Raw genomic sequence first — 25,467 nt, 5'->3', positions numbered from 1 at the left:
ACTCGATGATAGTTTCTTCTGGAGAGTTGGTGTCGGTAGATTGAAGATATGATATCCACCACCGGATAGTGATCGGAATTCAGCTCCTGATAAACAACCTGCTGCGATATTTGGTTATCCATGTTCGTGATGAACAGATCGAGCTTCGAATGAACCCCGGATCTGCTCAACCGGGTGGGTGAGTCCGGGTTTAATATGGTGTAATGGCCTTCTTCTAGATAGCTACTCCATATCATGCCTTTTCGATTGCTCCTTAAGTTTCCCCAGGTTTGATGTCTTGCATTGCCGTTGTCCCATCGATCTCATTGGCTTGCGTTGGGCAGTATGCCACGATGAGGGTGATGACGCCGACGGAAGTAGTAACTTCTACCCCAATGGCCTCGATGAACTTGAGCTAGAGACTTGGTAGCAGACGACAATGAATCGCCTACTTTGAGCGTGCTTACAGTGGCACACTAGGAGTTAACTTTCTGAAATCAGTATGGCGAAAGGCATCTAAGGTTCGATTTCTCGAAATTAAGCACTTTTATCAAAAAAATATTTGGTAGGCATGGTAGCGGACACCTTCCTACATAATCGGTACCAAATAGTTTTTCATGAAAAGTTTCTTATTTTGAGAAAACCCGCGTTAGATGTCTTTCGCCATACAAACTTCTGGCGGTTAACTCTTGCTGGCTATTTTGCGCATATACTATAGCGCCTGTATGTGACAGCGGCGGGTAGAAAATCAGCCACTGCCAATAATTCATTGATGTTGCTTCTCAGCGTGATGGCCACACCTCCTCCCCCTGGAGTTTGGCCGATCGAGTCTCACCACACGGCAGTCCGGAATACATATGCTCACCTCGGGCGTCTGGTGTGTTTCCGTGATGAAAGCCACGTCGATCTCCCTCTTGTCCCTGGTCGAAGCGAGTTTTGCAACCGCGTAGTTGCGTTACCTGTTGGGTGAAAATCGAAACTAGCTGCTCCGATGTGTAGAGCGGTGGGTTGCCCTCGGCCGGGAGGGGCTCATTATCCTGACGACAGAATCCAGGGGGAGGAAGCGGGGGCTATTCGCTGGTGGATGGGGCGTGTGGTGTTGGAGCTTGAACTGATGCTGTCAGCACCAGGCGCTAACATATATGTGAAAATAGTAGTTTGTATGGCGAAAGACATCTAACGCGGGTTTTCTAAACAGTAGGAACTTTTCACGAAAAACTATTAGGTTACAGTTATGTAGGAAAGTGTCCGCTACTACGCCTATCAAACATTTTTTCGATTAAGGTGCTTATTTTCAAGATAATAAACATTAGATGCCTTTCGCCATCGCCATACTGATTTTCAAAAGTTACTCCTAGTGTGCCGCTGTAAGCACGCTCAAAGCAGGCGATTCATTGCGATTTCTTCAAACCCTACCATATAGATCAGAGCAAGGATTCATAAATGCTCAATACATTTTTAATATTATGATTTTTTTGGTACAATTAGAACTTAGTCGCCTAGCAATTGAATTTCCAATGGTGAGGAATTAACATTTGATTGCCAATAAAATTTGGCTGAATTTTACAAGCAAGCACAGTTTAAATTCATTTCGAATAAATATAACGTTTATTTGCATGCTCCTAATATGCTGATATGCGATCATAGGCAATATGTGCATGAAAATAAATTGAAAAATCTGTGCATATAATGCTGAAATACGACTGTTTCCCAGTTGTCAGTAAAAAAGGAGAAGCATTAAAATAAAAGTTTTTTTATATAAATTAGTTAATTAATTGCTGTGAACGAATGTATATATAAACAAGTACCCACCAATGAATCATTTGACTATTGCTATTTCTTTGTCCCTATAATATTTGGAAGCTTTCTTCTGCGGTTGTTCCTTTGTTATGAATGTTTTCATTATAATAAAGGCACACGGCACTTGTTGCAGTACAATAAAACATTTACTCCAAAATTGACCAGTCAAATCGGTCTGGAGTACCTACTGTTTTGTAGCGGAGATTGAGCTCGCCACAAGTTGAATCCGCCACTCCGGCGACACCCGACGCGACAAAAGACGCACACTGTGGTCTTTGTAGTGGGCAGCCTATGTTTTGGTATGCAAATCGGAATCGCGTAATTGATATTTGGCGTGCTGAGGTGGCGATAAAAGCGGTAGCATACTTTCTCTATAACTACCTTTTATAGATGTAAAACACCACGACAGTATTCGAAGTGGACGAAAATACTTTGGTCGAAATCTATTTTAAGAATGACCTTTTCTAAATGAGATGGTTATGATTGCTGAGGTCAAGCATATATACGTTCCACAGTTTTAAATGCTTATTCCGACAGTTTGAAAGCGTCAATAATTAACTCTGTTGCCTTTAAGGAAGGTATATTCTAATTTAATCAATTCAAGTTGTACATCGTATTGTTATTCCAGCTTAAATGTCCTTTCTTCACTTGCAGGTAAACGTACTCAGGAAATCATCTGTGTCTACATCTGTATTACGCTAATAGTATTGAATCTGTTTCTCATTATGAAACACTTCCGCCTGGAACGGATAAGCAAAGTGCTGGTGGCGGCTGTGTTCGGAATTTTGACAGCCGATTTTGGTTCTGGTCTCGTGCATTGGGGAGCAGACACTTGGGGCTCGGTGGAACTGCCAATACTGGGAAAAGTAAGTGCCAAAAATAACGACATTTGTTGACTCGTTTTTCTAATTTCAGTTTGTTTTCCTTATTTTCCAATGGTGTAGAATTTCTTGCGACCATTCCGAGAGCATCATATCGACCCAACGTCAATCACCCGGCATGATTTCATCGAAACCAACGGGGACAATTTCATGGTGGCAGTGCCCATTCTTGCCAAGTTGGCGTGGAATTTTTTCACTCGATCGAATTCGGAAATACAGCAAGAGTACGCACTAAGTGCATATTTATTTTTGTGTTCCATCTTCGTTGCAATGACAAATCAGGTGAGATGGGTTTTGATAAATGTCTACAAGATACATTGATATTATTGAGTTATAATTTTCTGGTTAGATATTTTTGCTTCTACCACAACATTAGTTATGCCTCAATGTCTTGATAAGCTACGGTGGACGACGGAGGTCCTTCGTAGCTTAGTAGGGAAAGCACCTGTCATGCGAACTGGGGTCGTGGGATCAAACCCCACCGAAGGGGCGGTTACCCTCCAATACCTTTTCCGAACTAAATCTATCACATGTTGTACATATGCATAATCAAGTTTCAGACATAGTAATTAATTTCCACTCCGGGTGGCTTAATACCCGGCATATAGGCAATTAACTTTGAATGTACTGATCTCGAGTGGCGATCTCTCTTCGCTTGTGTGGTCGTGTTGGGATCTGACGACCAAACTGGCACAACCTCACACAACCCTACTTCATTGAGCGCCGTTGCTGATGAAGCAAGTGTGTAGGAGCCGGACAATACTAAATACTCATCCTACTTGGTTGACATGATGTGTACAAAAATACATTTGAGAGAGCTAGTTCTGAAAATGTATTGCGAGAGATCGGCTGGTACCTGGTGCTGGGAATTTGGTTTCATCAGTACCCGCTAAGCTACGGTGGACGACGGAGGTCCTTCGTAGCTTAGTAGGGAAAGCACCTGTCATGCGAACTGGGGTCGTGGGATCAAACCCCACCGAAGGGGCGGTTACCCTCCAATACCTTTTCCGAACTAAATCTATCACATGTTGTACATATGCATAATCAAGTTTCAGACATAGTAATTAATTTCCACTCCGGGTGGCTTAATACCCGGCATATAGGCAATTAACTTTGAATGTACTAGAAATTTCAATTATTTTCACAATACACTGAACCAAGTAATAGCCACAGCTAGACAAACTGTTAGTAGCCCAGTAATAAAAGTTGAAGGTGGTTGGGTTCGAATTCTAGTCTGGTTTAGATATGATAACTTTTCTCGATTTTCTTGGAGTTAAAGTTGCATTTATGGCTTCGAGCGCAATTTCCAAACAAAGCATAAGTAATGTATAAGTTACTGAAATATGTACAAAATAGAACACCTTTAAGTTATAAATACAAATGCGCTTAAATGTTTCATATTTGTTCATTTCAAAGTGACTCACTGTTTGTTTTCTTAAATTCTAGATTCACAAATGGTCGCACACCTACTGGGGTCTCCCGAAATGGGTTCTGTTTCTGCAAAATCATCACATCATTCTCCCGCGGCGACATCATCGCATCCATCACGTAGCGCCACACGAAACCTACTTTTGCATCACCACGGGGTGGCTTAACTGGCCGCTGGAGAAGATAAAGTATGTTACATCATCCACCCACAACGATATGAGCTATGGTTCATCATTAGTAACATTTGTTGTCACTTTCTCCTACCGTAGTTTCTGGTCTACTTTGGAAGCCATCATAGAGGTCTGCACCGGGCACAAGCCACGAGCGGACGACATGAAGTGGGCCCAGAAGCGAACATGATCGTCCGCCGGTTGTCTGAGGCTGATACCATCGCGCCACGTCTGTTTCCTAGTCAGGTGCGTTCGTTGGTGAACGAACGCCACTCACGTCACGTCGGTATGCTAAGCTGGATTGTTTTTATTGCCCTTATTCATCCATCACCAGGAGTTGTAGGATCACATTGCCAGTGTAGCGTGCGTCTAGTAGAGTGTGCACTATTATGCAAATTTTATACAAATGAAAGCAAGGAGAAGCATACGCAAACAGCCGTGATGATAGAACAACGATATTTTGATAAATTTTACCTGTAGAATTCATTCAAAATCAGAGTAGAAGAAACGACCGTTGGACGAGGGGAGTGCTGTAGATTTTTTTCAAGCACAAATAGCATTTTAGTAGCTTTAAATCAAATGGATCTAAAACTTAAGCGGGGAAATGTTCATATACAACGTAGTTGAATGCGCTTGCGATGCGAATGGAAATGTGCGTGCAAGCTTATTTTTGCCTTAATCGTGGACCTAGAGATTAACATATATGATAGAAAAGCTGAACGCAGATGTGCAAAAACACAAAAAGTACATTCCCCATGAATACAACTCCCATCGTGTTAGGTTAGGTAGGTCGTTGTTGAACTGTGAGAACGTGAGGTTATTTAGTATTATTTGTTTTAGCAAAAAACTTTACAGTAGCACATTAATGCTTGTTAGAAGATCTCAACAAATGCCACAGTTTGGGATATTTTTAATACGATCATGAAATGAAAAACGTAGGCGCAATTAGAATTAAGTAGTGCCGTCAAATGGGGTGACTTGCAACGATTTTCACTTTTAAAGTAATTGTATTATAAATTAAGCAGCCGAAGAAGATAAGTACTCCACCCCATATCCTAATGGGGACGCCTAGAATGCGTCATGCATCTAACTTCATCCAAATAAATAGCAATTGAATTGATTCGGGAGAACGAACTTCAACATACAACTTCACCGACTTTACGACAAGCTTAACATCAAACGTTGCCAGCAATTGTTTTAGAACAATGACGCTAAACAATAAGGGATAAAGTTACTCAAATTTTTTTACTGTTTTTGAATACATTTTTCTAATGATATACGAATAGAGTAAAATTTCAAAACTACTCTTTCTCATAACATCATAACGTCATTGCTATTTTAGTAGGGGAAAGGTTCGGCACTTCATCCCATAGATCCTATTTCCATACCATCAAAAATAAAGCAATGAAAAGAAATTTGGTTTGTTTCTTATTTTTGTGATTTTTTTCACCAGTGATCACGCGTGTTACCATAAAAAAGCGACGAGATTGGTGCTGTATTTCTTTGTTTTGCAATGAGATGAATATATGTTCAGTGAGATGGAAAACGGAACAGTTTTCAATCATTGCAATTAATTCACATTCCGCGTAAACAATCGCCGGAAAGTATGCAAGCTCTTCAACTTATTCCAATTTCATTGTTGCAAGTTACCCCACACGGGTATTCTGGAGATTTTATCACATGTTTTTTTGAAGGTTTGTCTTTCAATTTATACAACTTTCAAGACGATGTTTTGTTTTTTTTTTTTTTTCAAAATGAGGAAGTCTTGAGCATTGAATACTTCCTGTCTGAGTAGGGCCAGGCACGATTGGCATGGGATTAATTGAGCTTATTAGGGTACCGCAAAGTTTGAAATCTAAAAATTTGAAGCACCTTTTGGTTTACAATTTATGCAACGTAGTCATCCACTTTCATTTTTTGTTGTGTGCAAATAAGATAAATTTCCCTCTATGGAGGACGAGAAATTATTCCCAATTCCCGTTGAAATTTTAATTTGTGGAGTAACAAATGTTGGTTAGCGACACGCGACACTATTGCAAAAATATCGGCAGTGGCAGCGGCGCACACCCATATTCCCTAATTAGTGAAGTGTACGCTTCCTGATAACTATAAATATTTTGTTTATGACGAATTGAGCAGAGTTTTGGGTTTTGCAACATTTCTAGAACTGATCATTTCGATTTCCTCGCACAAAAAGCCATTTTTTAAAATGATGAAAAAACCTCAAATTCCTCAGTTTTGCTGGGTAATCCTTAGCCCTTTCTCTATCTAACCAGAGAGAAATGGATCCCCCTTTTTACCTCATTCAAAAATACAGGTATTTGAAAATGGCAGATTTTTTCAAGATATGTCACAGTGATATGTCTACAAGCCACCAATTGTATAACCAAGACGTGCTTTTTTTGAATGCTCTAAAACTTTTTAGAAGACGTCACTTCAATAAAAATTAAAACTTAAAAGTTACAATCAAAATATTGATTTTTTAGGGTAACCCTAACGTTATCATTTGTAATCATCATAAAAAATGATACAAACGACGTACAACAATGGTTTCTTCAGCAAAGTGCCTTAAAGTTCAATAATGAACAACTTTCTAGAACATCGTACAATGCTAAAATTAGAAATATCGAAGGTAAATTTATTATCTCAACATGTAGTGGGACCACCCTATTGGAACAAACTTCAAAATAAAGCTTAATTAATAAGCATTGACTTTGCTTAAGACACTTTGTTCTTAAAATATCATCTTCAAGGTGAAATTAATTTTTTCCTCCTTATTTCCCGGCGTGGCCCATCGTGCAATGTAAGTGCTGCCTTTTGCTTACATTCCACCGGTAAGTACAAGATGGAAGGGCAGTACATTTCTGTTGAGTGGTAAACTTTAAAAGGATTATTGAATAATTTAAGTTTTCTTGAACCGAACATTTTCACACGAAAGCCTTGAGCAATTCCGAGTACAGACAAACTGGAACATATAAAAAAAAACTACCTATGCTAAAACTTTTTCCTTTTGTCACGTCTCAAACCGACCGGGCCGGTTTTTCTCACAAAAGTGCTTTTCTCTGCCTCAAGAATAAAGGGAGCTGTGCTGTTTGAGTGGTCATTTGTTGCACATTTCATATGGGTCTTCTGTGGGCATGTGGGTGTGTGTGTCTCTCGAATAGAATTGCAGCAGGCTTGCATAATTCAGTTGGTTCTCGAGATTTGGCACTGCAAATGCTGAATTCAAATTTTCAACAATAACCACATCTTCGAAATACCATTTTTTTTTTCTAGTCAGATGGGTGTGATTCTGGTTTTGTTTCCATTCCAAGAACTGGGTAGGGCCCGACCACCAATATGCAATGGGCTGTTCTCGTATGGGCCCCTCTCATTCTCTCTTAAAATGATTTGAATTGGATCGATTTTGTTTAATGTTTAAAGAAGCACTACACCAAAAAATCCACAAACAATCGAAGACTGTTCATTAAATATTTGAAAAGTGATGAAGGTTCAGGTTGACGAAGAAGTTTAAGAATTCCAAACGCATAAAAAATCTTAGGTGTATTTGATTCCAATTCAATAGAGAAATTTGATGGAATTCTGTCAAACCTCATTTTACGCTATTTATTGGGGACTTTAAAAGGTTTTTTCTTAGAATACTTGTTTTCACTTAATTCATTGCTTTTGAAAATCTTTTGAATATGATGCACAGTCTCAGCAATTCAGTGGTCCATGTATCAATATTCCTCACAATTCATGCATCAAATTGGATATGCCATGTGTTCCAGGTCATCCAAGAACTCCCTAAAGGCCTTAGAGTCTATAGACTGCACGAAAGATCTTGCTTTTATTGGTCACTTGAACTAAACTGGAATTGTCCATTTCAGGCCATCGAAGAATTCCATGATATGGAGGCCTGGAGGTCAATACGCGTAGCAAACCATCTATTTGTGCCCTTTATGAAACATGCTCTATGGTGATCTTTTGATCTAAATTTAATATGTAACGAATGCATGTTCCGTTTCAGACCAGCAAAGAACTCGAAGAATTTGTATAATGGCCTAAAGGTTTATCAATCATTCAAGGCTTGCATCTGTTTAAAATAGAGATAAAAGACCATACATTACGTATGCGGTTCTTAAGTTTTACATTGCACAGAAAGGTGTGCGTCTGTCCGAAAATCGTCAGCGGCGGTGTTTGTCATAACTTTGGTATGCGGCGGCGGCAACGCTTTCAGCTTCACTCCATAAACCATTTCAGCCGGTGACGGCGTGAATCGATGTGGTGAGTTTCATTTAATCCTGTAGTTTTTTTTAATAATCTCAAAACATTAACGGAGGAATCTTTTAAATGTCGCCGGAAAAGTCCAATGAACATCCACAGGGCATTCTTCTAAGTTTTCCCAAAATATTAATTTAAAATTTTTATTGGGGTTTTCGCGTGGAACTCTTCAGTGGGAAATTGTTCAAAACGCAAAAGAGAGGTTGACCGAAAGTCATTCGGTAGAAAGCCATTTGGCCGAATGCCACATGGCCGAATAACACGTTAAGCCAAAGGCCATCTAGCCTAACTGGTAATTTGACGGTAAAAGTCGTTTGGCCTAATAGGTAATTTGATCGAAAATTCCATTTGACTGAAATGGTCGAAAGAGCCATTGGGTCGAAAATGTTATTTGCTGAATGGGTTATATGGCCAAAATACTGACCCGTTCGATTAAATGGTCTTCTTTGCCTAATGACTCTTACGGCCAAACGGCATTTTCGGCAAAATGACCTATTTGGTTGAACAACTTATTCGGCAAAATGAACAGGTGGGCCAAACGATACTATCGACCGTATGCTCATTTCGGCTATATTACATTAACTCTAACTCTCAAACGGCCATTTTAACCTTAAGGCATTTTATGCCAAATGGCCTATTTAATCAGACGACGTCAAATAACATGTCCAGTCATAGAACATTCTGCTAAGAAATTCTCGGATGACATTGAATGGAATAATTGTTAAAGGCGTATCCTAAAACTACTTAGTTCTTTGGTTAGGTTTACGTTTTGATGTCAATAGTGTTTAAAATTATTATTACATTACGTGTTTATTAAGCATGGTCTGAAATCAATCTTCTATTTAATTTTGTGAAAGCTTTGCTAAAAGAATTTGTTTCTAAAATTCTTCCTTTTTCTGACACTTTACTAACGGAAATCTTAACATGTTTCTGGTTCGGGAAGGGCCGTTTGGCCGAATGCCATTTTACCGAAGACCATTAAGCCGAAAGTCATTCTACCGAATATGTCATTTGACTAAAAAGGTTATTTGGCCGAAACGGTCATATAGCCGGTCATATAGCGGCCGAATAGCCTTTTTCTTCTTCTTATTGACATTTCATTCCCCACTGGGACATTGTCGCCTCGCTGCTTAGTGTTCATTCAGCACTACCACAGTTATTAAACGCGAGGTTTCTAAGCCAAGTTACCATTTTTGCATTTGTATATCATGAGGCTAACACAATGATACTTGTATGCCCAGGAAAGTCGAGACAATTTCCAAACCGAAAATTGTCTAGACTGGCAGCGGGAATCGAGCCCAGCCATCCTCAGCATGGTCTTGCTTTATAGCCGCGTATCTTCCCGCTATGCTAAGAAGGGTCTGTTTAGCCGAATAGGTTATTTGGCCGAACAGGTCATTTGGCCGAATAGGTCATTTGGCCGGACAGGTCATTCAGCAGAATAGGTCATTTGACGTCTCACATCTCAGTTCTCACTGTGAACAGTAAGAAATAAGAAGTTAGAAGTGATGAGTGGAAATAGAGGCGTCCACCTCCTCAATGTGCTCTTCTCACTTTACGCAGTGAGAAGTGATAAGTGAAAATGAGGGGTGAGAAGTGAAGTACAGTAAGAAATGAGAAATGAGGAGTAAGAAGTGAGACGTCTCACTTCGCACTACTCACTTTTCACAGTGAGAAGTGGGAAATTAGCAGTGAGATGTGAGACGTTTCACTTTTCACACCTTATTTCTCACTTTTCAAATTACCTGTTCAGCCAAACGACCTGTTGACTTATTCAGCCAAATGATCTGTTCAACCAAATAACCTATTCGGCCAAATGTTCGGTCTATTGGCATTCGGCTAGGTTTCGGTCGAATGGGTTTCGGCCAAACGACCCTTCCTCGTTGTTTTTGTGTTATTTAAACCTTGGATAGTACCTTTTTAATGCAATACTCATTAAATTTGTTGTACTACTAGAATTCAAATTGAAGCAGGCAGATGATAAAACACATTGCGCCAAAAAATTCCTGATCAAATTCTAGGTAAAATTCATATTAATAACGCATAGCAAAACTCGGTCGACGGAAAAACAAATACAAAATTTTACTCTATTTCCACATAAGTTATAATTTATCAAAACAAATCATTGATAAGGTTTCAAAATGAGCTTTCTTTCTTTGTAAAAAAGATTCTAAAGTCGATTTGTCGATCAAATCTGATTACACTCCAGTCAGGTTGCATGTGACAATTAATGTGGTATGTTAGCTCAAAAGTTTTTTTTAAGGCTTTTATAAATTTGGTTTAGGGTGTTGCTGAAATTCTAATAAAACATTGAAACAATACTTGTTTGAAAAAAATTCGGAACAAATCATCATAACTGAAGCTATAACAGTTTTGTAATAGTTTTGTTTTGCGTTCCTACTCGGGTTCCGCTACCTGTCAGTAGTGTTGGCTTTCGTGTGCGTGCTATAAGATTCGATAATTTGACGTTTTATTTGTTTACGAAACCAGATAATTAATTTTTGAATCCTATTCATGAAATCGCACTGCTGTAGCATTTCAAGATATTTGACTGGTCTTTCTTATCTTCTCTTCTCCTATTACCTATACTGGCCTCGCATTCCACAATTTAGTTGGAAATCTTACCATGGTTACCAAAACCATGGCCTCCTACCGAAAAATTGTTAATAAGGCGGCGTTGTCATGTTGGGTATTTTATTGTCAGGGATGTTTCTGTTCATCGAGCTTTCTGAAGCTTACCAGCAGGATTCTTTGTTATACAAAGAATCGAATTTGAAAAAAAAAATGATCATAGATGTTCGCTAACAATAATAGAATGAAATATGTGGTCTATTTTTTATTGCAAATCATAGTTGATGCCTTAAACATTTTTTCGGTTTTGTATCTTACCTTACTTAAACGCTAATACATTAAATGACCAAAACACCACAACATAGGAAACAATGCGACAACATTAGTATTCACAAGTAACGGGAAATTACCATTTAAATACTAGCACAGATATTCGAAACTAATAGCAGAAATATACGATGAAGTTTTCAATTCATTGTATGTGGTCGAACAAAAGCGTACAGTTGTTATTAACACAAATTTTTAATACATTTTCAAATAGCAAGCTTGCAACGTACCTATTCAAATAAAAGAACCAATTCATAACGGAAAATATATTTTGTGTACACTGTATTTCTTTGCCAGAATAATCATGCCTTGTACATATAAGAGAACGGAAAGCATACTTAAGTTAAGTTTTAGCTATAATTGCCTACAAAATGTACAGGAAACAAACGAAATGGTCTGGGATTTTACATAGATATATAGGAACGAGCAAAAACACGTTTTTATTCGACTAGACGCCTGAAATACGACGATGGATGCAATACAAAAGACATTTTCGCTTGATAACTCGAGAAAAGTAATGAACGATTAAAAAGCAGCTAAAGCAACGATGATAAAAACTTGCTTTAAATTACGATGACAACGCCCCTTCTGCTAGATCTATTCAGACTTATTCTTGGCTCGAGCTTACGGATATCAATTTTTAACTTTCTCATAACTTTCTTCCGATTAAACTGGATTGACAAAAAGTGTTTCTTGAAAATTATGAATATCTTATTAATAATTTTACGATTGGCGGGGAGGTTAGTGCTTAGTAAAGTCGTCCCTCCAGCTGTCTTGACCCACACTGACAACTGTACTTGCCGAACCATTCGAGTCTCCTTCGAAGTGCTGCTTCTACCTTTCAATCACCACACATTCGTTCATCAAGAACGCTCTTATCTTCATCTCTGAACATTTCGGCCTTTACGGGATGCATTGAGTTTCTAATAGAACTTGCGTGCTTATTTAGAATAGCACAGTTGCTACATCTCCTCGCATTCCGCTTCTTCCAGGCTTCTGGTCCCCTTCTTCCACATTCTGTCGGGTCTCCCGCGCTGTGTCTCACTCCTTTAGAATCTGTCTGAACCGATCGTTTCGCTACCTCCGTTTCATATACCCAAAGTCGATCTCATCGTTAATGGCTGAACACTTTGACTATACCCCAGCAGTCCTTAAGATGGACTCCGTCGAGCTCACCTGCTCCTGCTGTTTCAAGATAAAGATCGAGGTGGTCGTCGATACCGATAGGCCAGTGTCTACATTAACGCCACGGTAGGTCCTGTCGTCAATAATTTCGGGGAAGTGCCGCCCGTTGATCAAAATGTTGTGCATTTACGATTCTGTCAGATGTGGTGATCTCCCAGTGCACCGGTACACAAGGCTGTGTTGTAAGTATGCTGCGAATAACCATATTCTTAGAGGCGGCAAAATCGGTGAGGCGGAGGCCGTTTTCGTTCGTCGGCCGATGAGCGCTGCACTTTTGAATGGTCTATCTGAACTGCTCCTCATGGCAAACCTGAGCGTTTAAATCTTCTATGATTATTTTTGACGTCGCGTCTTGGCTGTCATACTTATGTTTGAATTGCGCGTAGGATGCGACTTTATCATCATGAGGGCTTTTGGAGTAAGGTTGGTTATGCTAATGTTGAACCGAGCTTTGATCCTTAACCTGCATATTCTTTCATTGATAATTGACCCGGTAATTGACTGTCCTCGGGGCCCTCCTTAGCCGTGCGGTAAGACGCGCGGCTACAAAGCAAGACCATGCTGAGGGTGGCTGGGTTCGATTCCCGGTGCCGGTCTAGTCAATTTTCGAATTGGAAATTGTCTCGACTTCCCTGGGCATAAAAGTATCATCGTGCTAGCCTCATGATATACGAATGCAAAAATGGTAACCTGGCTTAGAAACCTCGCAGTTAATAACTGTGGAAGTGCTTAATGACCACTAAGCTGCGAGGCGGCTCTGTCCCAGTGTGGGGATGTAATGCCAATAAGAAGAAGAAGAAGAAGAATTGACTGTCCACTGCCCGATTACTGACCTCTGCATCGCCCATCGCTATGAAAGTTGTTCTTCGCTTGTGTGTGTTTCCACAGCTCTGGTAGTGATTACCTCTTAAGGCTCCCCCAGACCTAAGCGATTTCATCGCCGCGACGGCGACAACTAGTCGCCGCGATTCTATCGTTCGGTCGCTGCCAGCAATGTTCTATTTACGCTTCCATACCAATGGCGACAGAATCGCTGTCGCCAAGCGATAGAATCGCGTCGCGACTGTCGCATCGCTTGTGTTTGGGGGAACCTTTAACTTTTGCATAGTTGAACCCTCCTGCAGTGCTACGATTTGTAATCCGCCGTTCTTAAGAACAGTTCCATATATCGAGTTTCAGATCGCTAGTTCAGTTTCGTCACTGTGGTCTTTGCCGATTGTTCTGGTCCGAATTTCCTCGTTGATTGTTCGTTAATTAGGTTTTTATGGCTGGTTTGCAGGGCCTGACACCAAACCTGAATATCCGAAGGACCATAGTTTACAGAGGACTATAGTGTATTGCTTCGCTTGGAGTTCTTCGATGTTATTCAGCCGATGATCAGCCGTCTCTAACATGGGTAACAGATGCTTTTGTCAGCCGCAACTCCCTGGTTCATTTTTACACCTCCGGAAAGGAGCGACCTCCACCATTTCCATTTCGGAACATGACCAAAATTCTCACCGGGTTTGGTTGCCCGATCTTCCCTAGGGTTCGTACCCCGCTTGCAGAACCATGAGGTGAAGATAGGAGTTGCCAGGCAAAAGGCTAAGGGCCGCTCAACGGGTTTTATTCTATTCCGTCTGGTACACGAAGACACCATTTATGGTGCGCATTGCCTAGAGTATGCAAGTAAAAAAGCCTTGTTTTGACTTGTATATTATCCGATCAAGAGCTATTCCATTCAGTAACACTATTTGCTAGTATACAATTTACATATATATTTTTTACTCAATTATACTACTCAATTTCATTTTAAGAAAATAAATTAGAAATACATTAAATGACATATCGAAATGTTGTATTTTTTGGATGTTTTTTCGTCAAATTACTAGCCCACAAAGTTGATGATCATCATTGCGAATTGGTATAACACCTTCAAAATCTAAATATGAAGGTAAACATAATTAGTTCAGCCTTTTTACTCAAAAAAAGAAACTTACCGACATATATGATTCTAGATTAAGATTAGAGAATCCATAGACCGTTAATATAATTGGTTGCTGCATACGACCGAGCAAAAATAAATATTCTTTCTGTTGATCATTTCTCAATAGATTCCAAGGAAAATTTCCAACGCTCAAGTCCAGCGCATCACTCTGCAATATATACGATGCGTGAAATAAAACAGCGATCATTTAGTTAGAATTTGACTCATTTGCTAATAACTCATTACAGAAGCTGGGTTTGAGTTTCATTTGTTACATACTTAGAGCGCTAATAACAGTAGCTAATACCCACTGAATATAATAAACAATTGTCTTAGAACAATGTGTTATTAGACATATGTAGTTATAGAAAAATATCGCGCTGAAAGTTAACAATGCAATAAATTTTGAATTCCAGTCTCTGTACTGCCGTAATCTGAAAAAGTGACGTATATGCCATTTTCCAAAAATGGTGTTAACGAGTACTACTCATCGAGCCCTTTAACAGAAAAATGGAAAACATGCATGTTGTAAAATGGCGGTTACGTCACTTTTCCAGATTACGGTAGTGTAATGATATGCTGGAAAATGAAACTCCCACTAAATCATCGACTCCATTCTTGAACAGAAGATACATTTTTGAACAGTGGTTACCTTTAGCTCAACTGTGTTTCCCAGCGCGTAATAGATAGTCAATTGCACAAAACAAACCAATAAAAATAGATATGATGCATACCAGTCAGTCTGAAATAAAAAAATCCAGTTTAATTAGGAATTTATTTTTTTAGAGTTCAATAAATGAAATATCACAAACCAAAACGCATAAAACCAAATTATCACATATTGCGAATACTCCAGTAAAAACAAGTATTAAACAAATTCCAGCACTGAATCCAGTAAGCTCTTCAAAGAATCTAAAACATCAAAAGATTATTTTCGTAACCTAATTTCATATTTTAATATTTCACTCTGTAATTCTCTGATGCTCGCGAAGGCATCCTTTCCATTGTTTGTTGATCACATTTTCATTTTCATCTGTGATTCCAGATTTTAGCATTTCCCCCAGTTCTTCCAAATGAATCATGAGGATTTCCATTAATGCCAATCCATGAACTGCTATCAAAATTAGCAGTCCATCTGCCAAAACTAATCCACACAGGCCCATCACGTAGGTTTCCACTTGTAAAAAATTAGTAAATAAGTATCCCCATGTACTATGCCAATCGACATGCGGAATTTCAAGCATGAACAATGGAATAAGTTCACCTTCTGAGAAGTAAATGAACAGCGGGTATAGCGCAAAAACTGGCAGAGTAGACGAGTACAACAGTGAGAGCAACCTCAATAGAATGTTGTATTTCTTTGCGTACATGAACACAGTTTCTCCCTCACGACTTGATCGATCTGGGTAGCGATCGTACATCTCTGTTTCAATAATCTGCAGCAAATCACGTATTGTATCCTTGTTTGACATGGCAATGAAAAACTTTACCGATAGCTGGAAAGCTATCCCTGCACAGTTCAATACTTTCATGGCGTGCATCATATCGTGTCGATACTTATGCACGGTCGAAAAAACGCACCCGAAGTAGATAACCATCTGCGTCATGATCGAGTATGAGCCGAAGGTGAGAAATTGCTTGGTGTTCCAAAGCTCTGCACCCACAATCACGGAATTGAACTTCAGGATTCGTATACTCTGACGGTAAAAATCGATGGCGTTCATCGTTGCGATGTTTTGCTGCTTCTAGTGGCAAGTGATCGAATGCGAAAAGTATTATGGAATGTTGGATAAACAATCGGTCTAATAATTGGTAGGTAACAATTTTGTAGATGCTAACAGCTTTTTAATATATAATGTCTGTGAAATAAGATACGTGTCCATTATCTAACTATTAATGTACAGTAGGGTGATTCAAATTTGGATTTTTTTACGCTTTCCTAAGCTACAATGACAACATTTGATATTTCATGAACGTCTGTGCAAATTTGCTGGATCTCACTGATAAGCTGATAAATGTGACCTGACCATAAAAAATTCGCTCATAATTCTATTACCCAAATAATGTCTTTGATCAGAGAGTAAAACATCAGTGTGTTCTTAAGAAAAGATAAGAAGAGTAACATAAATATTTCAAAACACGAAGGAATTTATTGTTGTCTATTGTTATATGCGAAGAACGTCGATTCACTGCTTTTAACAATGCATATAAAATAACAAAATTATTAAAACGAATGAATCGAACAGATTAACAACATCACCAATTGAAACAGTTGTTGAATTTTGTTTTTGATTGGTTATGACTTTCAGATTTATTCAATCCAAAAATCTATTGCAGATGTTGCGGACATTTACGTAGCTAGAAATATTCATGAAAGCTATTTGCGTTAAAAACGACTCCTGTGTACTTTCAAATGAGCTCAAAGGGAATGGATTTCCAGTTAATTGCCACTTGTTGTGAACAAATCGGTTAAGGTTAAATAGCTGAAAAAAAGAGCCAGAATTCTTCGAAATGAGTCGATTCGTATATAGTACTATGGTTCTCCGGGCCTTCTATAAAAAACATTTTTGAAGAGAGCATATAGCTCTCGGTACACAGTGTACAAGAAAGGCAAAAATGTATTTTATGTATTTTACCCATAGCTTTCGGGCTCATAATCCGACCTAGCCAATATTCAATAAAAAATACATCCAGGTTTTTTTTACACGGTTTGGTTTTAGTCGTTTAAGACCTTCAGCGTCAATGAGTTAACCCCACGAAAAAATTCACAAAAAATCAAAGAAAATTCAGGGGGTATTTAAAAAGCTGTGAAAGTTTAGGTTAACCGAGAAATTAATGAATTCCAACCGCGTAAAAAAAACCTGGTTGTATTGGGAAAGTATTTCCCGTCGAATGCAACATGTTGCGAGCAGATTAGTTGAGGGGAAGTGTTTGAAACATGAACTAGACTTTTTTACGCGCTTAAGTATAAACAAATGTATTATGGCTATAACATCTGAGACCATAATTTGACCTGGCCGATTTTCAATAGGAAACAATGAGCCAAGATTTTCTGTCGAGTGCAACTTGTTGCAAACGGTCAAGGACAAGTGCTCAAAAGTGAGCTAGACCTTTTGCGCACATACACACACAGCGACATTAACTCAATATTGTACCTGAATAGTCGAATTGAGTCGATTTGGAGTATTTAGTCGAATTGAGTCGATTTGGAGTATAAAACTGTGGGTCTCCGGGCCTTCTATCAAAAGTTCGGTTTAAGAGTATTTCTATAGCCTTCGCGTATCCTCAGGAATACTGAGACAGGATTCAACGTCGAATACAACTTGCAAGCAAATCGGTTAAGGGTAGGTGCCTGAAAAATTATATAGATTTTTGGCAAACTTTTGCGCACATACACACACATACACACATACAGCTTCTGGCTAACGTTGCTCTGTCCATACTGAGGTATGGGGGGCCAGCTTGGGGCACGGCCCTGCGTATTAACTGCTACAGAACGAAGTTAGAAAGTACGTATAGACTCATGTGCCTTGCGAGTTGCGAGCGCGTACCGTACCTTGTCGCACGATGCACTTTACGTCATCACCGGTATGATGCCTATTGACATCGTTATCGGTGAAGACATAGAGTGCTTCGAAATGCGCGGCACGAGAGGCATCCGTAGGACTGTCAGGTTGGCCTCAATGGTCAAATGGCAGCGTGCGTGGGACAGTTCCACTAAGGGTAGATGGACACATAGGTTGATACCGGAGATAGGTACGTCGGTCAAGAGGCGCCATGGGGAAATCACTTTCCACCTGACCCAGGTCCTTACAGGCCATGGTTGCTTCAGACAGTACCTACACCGGTTCGCCCGAGTGTACGGTGTGCGCAGGTTTAGAGGAAACGGCGGAACACGTGTTGTTCGTGTGCCCGCGTTTTCGCACAATGCGTGACCACATGCTTGCCACATGTGGTCTGGACACTACCCCGGACAACCTAGTCCGGAGGATGTGTAAAGATGAAGTTGGCTGGAACGCCGTTTTATCGGCTATCGTCCAAATCGTCTCGGAGCTACACAGAAGGTGGCGCGTGGACTCGAGGAATGGCTAGTTCAGGCGCAAATAAGAGGTGGTCCAAGGGATCGGAGTCGGCTTCATGGGTCATACCGGTGCCCTGTGGTCGAACTCGATCCTTTTATTACAAGTGGCCGCGTGAAGAACAACATGGTATCGTCGCTTTGCGGCGTCGGTCAACCGGGCGGGTTCCGAGCCCGAGGACGGAAAGGGGTCCTCGTCAAGGCTGGGGCAGGCGTAGGCACCGCGTCGGCAAGTCCCTCTGTGTGCTGGCGAATAGGCCCTATCGCAGAGAGGTCAATTTGGGGTGCATCATTCTTGATACCAGTCGTGCAGAGGGAAGCAGGCGCGAAGTCGACTCTTCCCACCTTCCGAGGACATAGGGCGTGGTAAGGTCACCTGGAAAGCCGGCAATGCGCTGGCACGATACCATGGTGTTCTTCTAAAAAAGCGAGTCATGATGTTCGATGCTGCAAGGACACGCAGCTAACCTCGAGGGTGCGTTATGCACTGGCCCCCCTTTGAAGCATTACTTTCTGGTTGTACCGAAGGGACGATGGGCTTGGCGGCAATTGAAACGGTTTAGCGGGTCGGGGATGCAGTCCTGCCTCCCTCGTTTGCTGTTGGAGGTGGCCCCTAACCCCGCACTTCCTGGACAACCCAGGATGTCTGTTGAGCAGATTCCCCCTCCATTGCTTAGGAAGAAAAAAAACACACACACATACACACTCACAGACATCACCTTAATTCGTCGATCTGAGTCGTTCGGTATCTCCGAGCCTCGTATGAAAAGTTTGTTTTTGGAGCGAACATATAGCCTTTTCGGAAAGCAAAAAGGAACCGGATCACATCGTTTCTAAACTAACGGGCGGTCACTAAAAAACGGGTATTTTAATACTTCAATACTTTTCTATGAGAACATTAATGCTTTCAGAGAAATATTTCCTTATGTAAATGAATCCTTAGAATATTCAGAAAATTGTCGCCCACAAACTTTTACTCAACATGTTCAGTTGTTTCAAACATGCCATCAAAACAGAAAAACGGGTATTTTAATACTTCAATACTTTTCTATGAGAACATTAATGCTTTCAGAGAAATATTTCCTTATGTAAATGAATCCTTAGAATATTCAGAAAATTGTCGCCCACAAACTTTTACTCAACATGTTCAGTTGTTTCAAACATGCCATCAAAACAGGAAGGTGAACAAAGTTCGTGGAAAAAATACATCCAGGTTTTTTTTACACGGTTTGGTTTTGGTCGTTTAAGACCTTTAGCGTCAATAAAACAATGAGTTAACCCCACGAAAAAATTCACAAAAAATCATAGAAAATTCAGGGGGGACCGAGCTCCATTGTATTCAAAGATGATTCGAAGACCAAAGACACGAAGCAACTCATCAGTAGGATCAGAAGCATCATCCGGAAATGGCCGCCGTTAAACGGTCATGTGATACTTGCAAGATTAAACTACGCTGCACGGCGGACCACGGACCAAATGCTGTTATTCATTAATCTAAGTTTAAAGATTAAGGCCAACTCTTTAAATAACGTATAACAGTTTGAACTGTACTTCTTTGTAGTTTTCCTCCCGAGCCATTTTTTTCATTACCGGAATTTAGTGGCCACCCGTTAGTAATCCGACGCGTCGACGCAATTCAATTAAAATTTTTTTTATTAATGTACAGCACAGAAAAGTGAAAATTTTAATAATTTGGTTTACTCTAATATAATGGATTTCGTATCGACAAATTATTTGGACCGCGACCATTTCATTTGTTACAGTGATGTCAACGTAATATGGAACAGCTAATTTAATGGATCGTGTTTTCCTGTTTTTTTTTTTAAATTTTGTTATTTATTGCCCGACACAACTTTTGGATTGACAACCGTATCTTTTCAGTGCAGTGTTTATAACAAATTTGAATAAAATACTGACTAAATTCAATATTTTTTTCACATCATAAACGAACCAGAATCGTTTTCTCTGAAGGTATTTTATCGATATAAGGTGTATGGATCAAAACCTAATTAATCAATAAATTTTCATATATTAAAGCTCCCAGTTATTAATTAAAAGCTTTTCTATGCCCGTCATTGCGAGTATGTATCTTATTTGGCAAGTACAAGGGATACACTATGCCCAGGGAGTCGAGAATGTTTCCCACCCGAAAACATCCTAGAACGGATCGAGAATCGTACTCGCTATATCCGGATTGGCAATCCAACGCCTTCCTAAGTGGAGATCCGTGATACGATCCGTAACGGACAACGATCCGTTCATCTAATGTGCGGAAATAGGTAAGTCCAATCAGAATACTACCTTATTGGGCACAAGAAAAAGCTCTGGCACAGCCTGCCTGCTTAAGTGGCTGCTAAAAAAACGAGTAAAAGTGATTTTTCACGCAAGTTTATTGGGTTCATCAGTTGGAGAAGTACGTGAATATAGCGTAATGCAACTAAAATATGCTTGAAGCAATGATAAGTATCTTTCTACAAAACGATATATTATCGCTGAATTATTGATGAATTTGCGTGATGAGCCAACGCTACAAAATTTGCTAAAATATAATATAATATTTTTATTATATAGCTACGAAATCATAAAACATATTTACTGAAAAACGGGTAACGGAGCTATTCAACGGTACTGTATATTGTAAAATCAAAAGAACATAGAGGAAATTAATGTAATTGCTGTAAACTGAATTCTACTCAACATAGTTTAGTTTGCACATAAGTCTTATTGCAATTAAGATAATTGTTCCCAATGAAGCGTTATTCAACACACTGGGAATTAACCAGGTGTAAGGCAAATTAAGAACAAAAAATTGCCTATAACAGCACCTACTGAAACTAATGAAATAGACAACGGAGGGCCAGAATCAGTGTTATGGCGGCGAATGTGAGTAGTCAATGAAGGAGAAGAATGCAATTTATTATTATTATTCCCGGGAATATGTTATATATTTTTGGGATTTTTCAATTAAATATTTCAATCTCAAATAACCTAACTAAAGAATGGGAAATATGAAGTATGCCCAAAGCTCGATAAACCTATCGCACCTTACTCGCGCACCTTACTTCTCTTTTACACCTCCCCCTTTTCCGTTCTACTATAATCGCCTGTTTAGGCTAAAGGATATTTGTCCTAATTTTTGTAGATATCTGTAAAGGGGTTCAGAAGATTTACTGAAGTGGTAGTATTCTAAATAATAAACCCATCGCCCCGTATCCACCACGGTTTACTGATTTCTTAACAGTGCTTGGCGAAATACGATTTTTCATTAGTTTAGCGTCTTTAATTCATGGTTTTTAATAGTTGGACAACATGTTGAAGAGTTCGTCGATCGTTCGATACCAAAATCGGATGGAAGATGGCTGAGTTATTAGCCATTTTTATTTTTTTTGTTCGGTATGAACCACTGCGTCCATTTTATTAATCTTTTGTAGTATACCCGTGTCATTTGTTTAGTGCACGTCTTTCTGCTCCATTTCCATTGAGAAGAAGTGAAATAGTCGTTTTTTATTCAGACATTTCTAAAACTTATTATGAGGCCTCTTGAGATTGAGGTACCGTTATTTATACCCTTCGAGATGTGGCTTATATCAACTCTCAAAGGCGCGCCCCTGATTTTGACCATGCATCGGTACATCGGTACTAAAGTTCGAACATATTTTTGCTTCTTCTTATGAGTTCCTAATCCGGTTTTGTACAGAGATCTGATTTCATTGCGTTTGACATTTCAGAAGCTCACCTTTACACAGAGAAATAATCAGTCAGAGGGTTCAGCAGATCCACCAAATTCCGCTTTTTGCCTTTCTCGTATACAAAGTATACGTAAAGGCTATAGGATCACTCAAAAACCGAACTTTTGGTAGAAGGCTCGGAGACCCATAGTGTTATATACCAATCGACTCAGCTCGACGAATTGAGGTGATGTCTGTATGTGTGTGTGTGTGTGTACAAAAATGTGAGACACACTTTTTGGCACTTAGCATTATTCGATTTGCTCGCAACAAGATGCAATCGACGCGCATTTCGGTCTAGTTGTTTCCTATTGAAAATTGGCCCGATCGGTTATTGCGTTCCAAAGTTATTGAAAAAAAACATTGTTTTTCTGCTGGGTCCCCCTTGGTGTTTTTTTTCCGTTTAACTTCACGTAGAAGTAACACACACGAAATCATTAATTTAGTGTACTACCCTTGGTGGGGGCATCCATCAATTCAGCTGTTATTGGTCGACGGTACAGCAGCAGTGCCTTTCTCTGCTTTGTTCTCTCCGAGGCAGCTAAGTTGGTTGCGACGAGACGGACGCAATGAGAAAACAGAACTGTGCAATAAAAATCCTATTCGACTAAATGCTGATGTCATATTAGAAATTCGGAGACAGTACTCGTCGATAGAGAATCCTTCCGCACGCGATGGCATATGAGCAAGTCAAACCACCTTCCTTTCGCCAGTGAAGATATATCAGCCTCCACACTGATATTCTTCCCTCCCCCTTCATACGGGAGCTTGGCAGAAGGAAGGTCGTGTGATATGTGCCATCACAAATATTGCCCTCCGCTCGCTTTCAAATCGACTTCTATAAAAACATTCTTCATGCCTGCCGTATCCTAACGGAACTATCAATTCTATACTTTCGCCTCTAATTCTATCATGAACATGTACGTCCAAGTTTGGAACATATGAATTGTAAAATTGAAATCTATCCCCCTAGAGTGCTATTCAGACCTCTCTTATGTGCTTTTCTTATTTTTTATGCGCGAGAAAGGCACCACCAACGCGAGGTGGATTGATATGGTTTTTTTTTCTCTAATTAATCAGCGCTCCGAAGCTTGGAGGGAGATTCATGTCGTCAGCTTCGAAACGTTTTTATAATTTACTCCATTGACTCCATCCAAAAGGTCCAAAAGATGGGTCATCTAAAAGCAAATTATAGGTGTCCCATACTCTTCCGACCATCACTCATCTACCAAAAATAGTAAGAATTAGAGCACAGTGTGGTAAATTTTACCCCGTAATGCACCACGAAAATGTGTCTCCCCAGCATTACAGGCTCCGTTGGCTGCCTGGTTAGTTGTTTAACCCCACGGGCTAATCATCCCCTCGCACGGGTCACCTGACATCTTGGGATTCGGGATTAGGGACATCATATTGCCAGCCTCAGTGTTGTGCCTAGCCTGGCGATATGACCGGATTTACACCGTTACGCACTACTTAGGAGTATCCATATCCACAGCGTAACTTATCCCCCTTATCTTCCCAAAGGACGTAATCTTAGGTAAAAAAAAAACAGTATGAAGATCGAGTGTTTATTGGGCGCAAGAAAGCATGAGACAGAACGATTTGCTGAGGTTGTATGAGATTGTTAATGGCATGCGGGGCTATTTTCCATCATGTGCCATAAAAAAGTCAATAATAAAGCTAAAGCAGCTGTCAGGTGGAATGAACACTTCGAAAGGTACACCACTGTTTTACTTAAAAAAAATACATCTGATATCCAGCTGATATTCACAAATTTATTTCCCATAAAAAGGCTCGGAATCAGAAAATAACGTTAGGGAAACATTGTTGCCAACCATTCAAATGAACTGTAAATCTTAGCATGTATGGAATAATGCGAAAATTAATGTAATTGCTGCCACGAGTTTACTCAATATACACAGTATAAAAATGTTACAGCACGTATGATGTAACAAAAGGCTCCTTTCTTTTCAACTCATTTTTCCATCACTTTTTAGAATTACATGCTTCTATTACTATAGAGCTGGTTTCGATATTACGTACAACAAAAAGTGGGATGTAAAGACACTAAAATACGGATTTCAATATTTCCATAGCGTGTAATTTGCAGAATTTTTATATTTTTAACTGTGTAGTTTAGTATGCAAATTAGTCTGATTGTAATTAAGATAATTGCTCTCAATGAGTACCATTCTACACACTGGGAATGAACCATATGCAAAGCAAGTTATGTAAAGTGTAAGGGTATGCGATAAAATACTTTTTCCTAACGAAACGAAACGAAACGAAATATTAAATGTCTATGTTGATTCGAAACGGAACGAAACGAAATATAGATTTACTTTCGAGACTTCGAAACGATACGAAATCAAGGTCCATTTAATTCGAAATTTCACGGAACGAAACGAAATTTTAAATTTTTTCCGCGAAATTTTTATTGAATTGGTTTTATATTAGGGTAAAACGACCTATTATGGAGGGGTTAAGCACCGTATCAAAACAAAATTGATTACAAAAATTCTTCAAAAATTACCTGTTGGTCGATTTCCACATTGTAGTAGTTGAATAGGATGCTCGTTAACTATAGTTTCGTAAATATTACTTGATTGTGCTGAACTTATGTTGTTTTGTTTTTATCACAATAAAAACAAACTACCGCAATAATAGGACGCAGTTGCCTATCGTTGCGATATTTCTTGAAGGTCAGTCCTATTGTTGCGGTATTGCATGTAATTCTTATGGAGAGCGATACCGCAACAATAGGACCTTAGCACTACCGCAATAATAGGCTCAAGGGATTCAAATGTTTAACGAAAAATGTTGATTTTTCATCATTTTGAACGGAATTTTGTCAAACAAAAGCTGTTCTAGTCGTTAACTCGAAGAGTTTTAGCGTACCCGCAATTGTTTTCAATGGTATTATATCCAGAATGGATCACTTTAACACTACCGCAACATTAGGGCATACCACAACGATAGGACGTTTTACCTTATATGATTTTATTTTTTCGAAGTTAAATAACGGTTTTGTGATCAATAGAGTTTTAATAACAGAAGAATCATACTCGTCGCTTTTCCGTTTATATATCAA

At 39.5% G+C, this 25,467-nt stretch overlaps 2 protein-coding genes across 3 annotated transcripts in view; one reads left to right on the top strand and one right to left on the bottom strand.

The window, feature by feature from the left end:
- LOC134217591 (plasmanylethanolamine desaturase 1) overlaps positions 1-5,433 on the top strand; it is a 45,172-nt gene extending 39,739 nt beyond the window's left edge. For both annotated transcript variants that reach the window (XM_062696368.1, XM_062696369.1), the window contains exons 4-7: positions 2,434-2,645; positions 2,724-2,942; positions 4,107-4,276; positions 4,358-5,433. In XM_062696368.1, coding sequence (XP_062552352.1) covers positions 2,434-2,645; positions 2,724-2,942; positions 4,107-4,276; positions 4,358-4,448 — 692 coding nt within the window. In that variant the 3' untranslated portion in view covers positions 4,449-5,433. The remainder of the gene's footprint in view (positions 1-2,433; positions 2,646-2,723; positions 2,943-4,106; positions 4,277-4,357) is intronic.
- A 9,038-nt stretch (positions 5,434-14,471) lies between these two features.
- LOC134210259 (uncharacterized) lies at positions 14,472-16,294 on the bottom strand. Its single transcript, XM_062686302.1, has 5 exons — positions 15,537-16,294; positions 15,383-15,482; positions 15,223-15,312; positions 14,584-14,739; positions 14,472-14,525 (listed from the first exon to the last, which is right to left on the bottom strand). Exons 1-5 carry the CDS (start codon positions 16,292-16,294, stop codon positions 14,472-14,474), a joined length of 1,158 nt encoding a protein of 385 aa, XP_062542286.1.
- Between the last annotated feature and the right edge of the window lie 9,173 nt (positions 16,295-25,467).

The sequence above is a fragment of the Armigeres subalbatus genome, chromosome 2 (assembly GCF_024139115.2).
Source record: "Armigeres subalbatus isolate Guangzhou_Male chromosome 2, GZ_Asu_2, whole genome shotgun sequence".
In the NCBI taxonomy this organism is placed as follows: domain Eukaryota; kingdom Metazoa; phylum Arthropoda; class Insecta; order Diptera; family Culicidae; genus Armigeres; species Armigeres subalbatus.
This window is presented reverse-complemented; position numbering and strand designations above follow the sequence as displayed.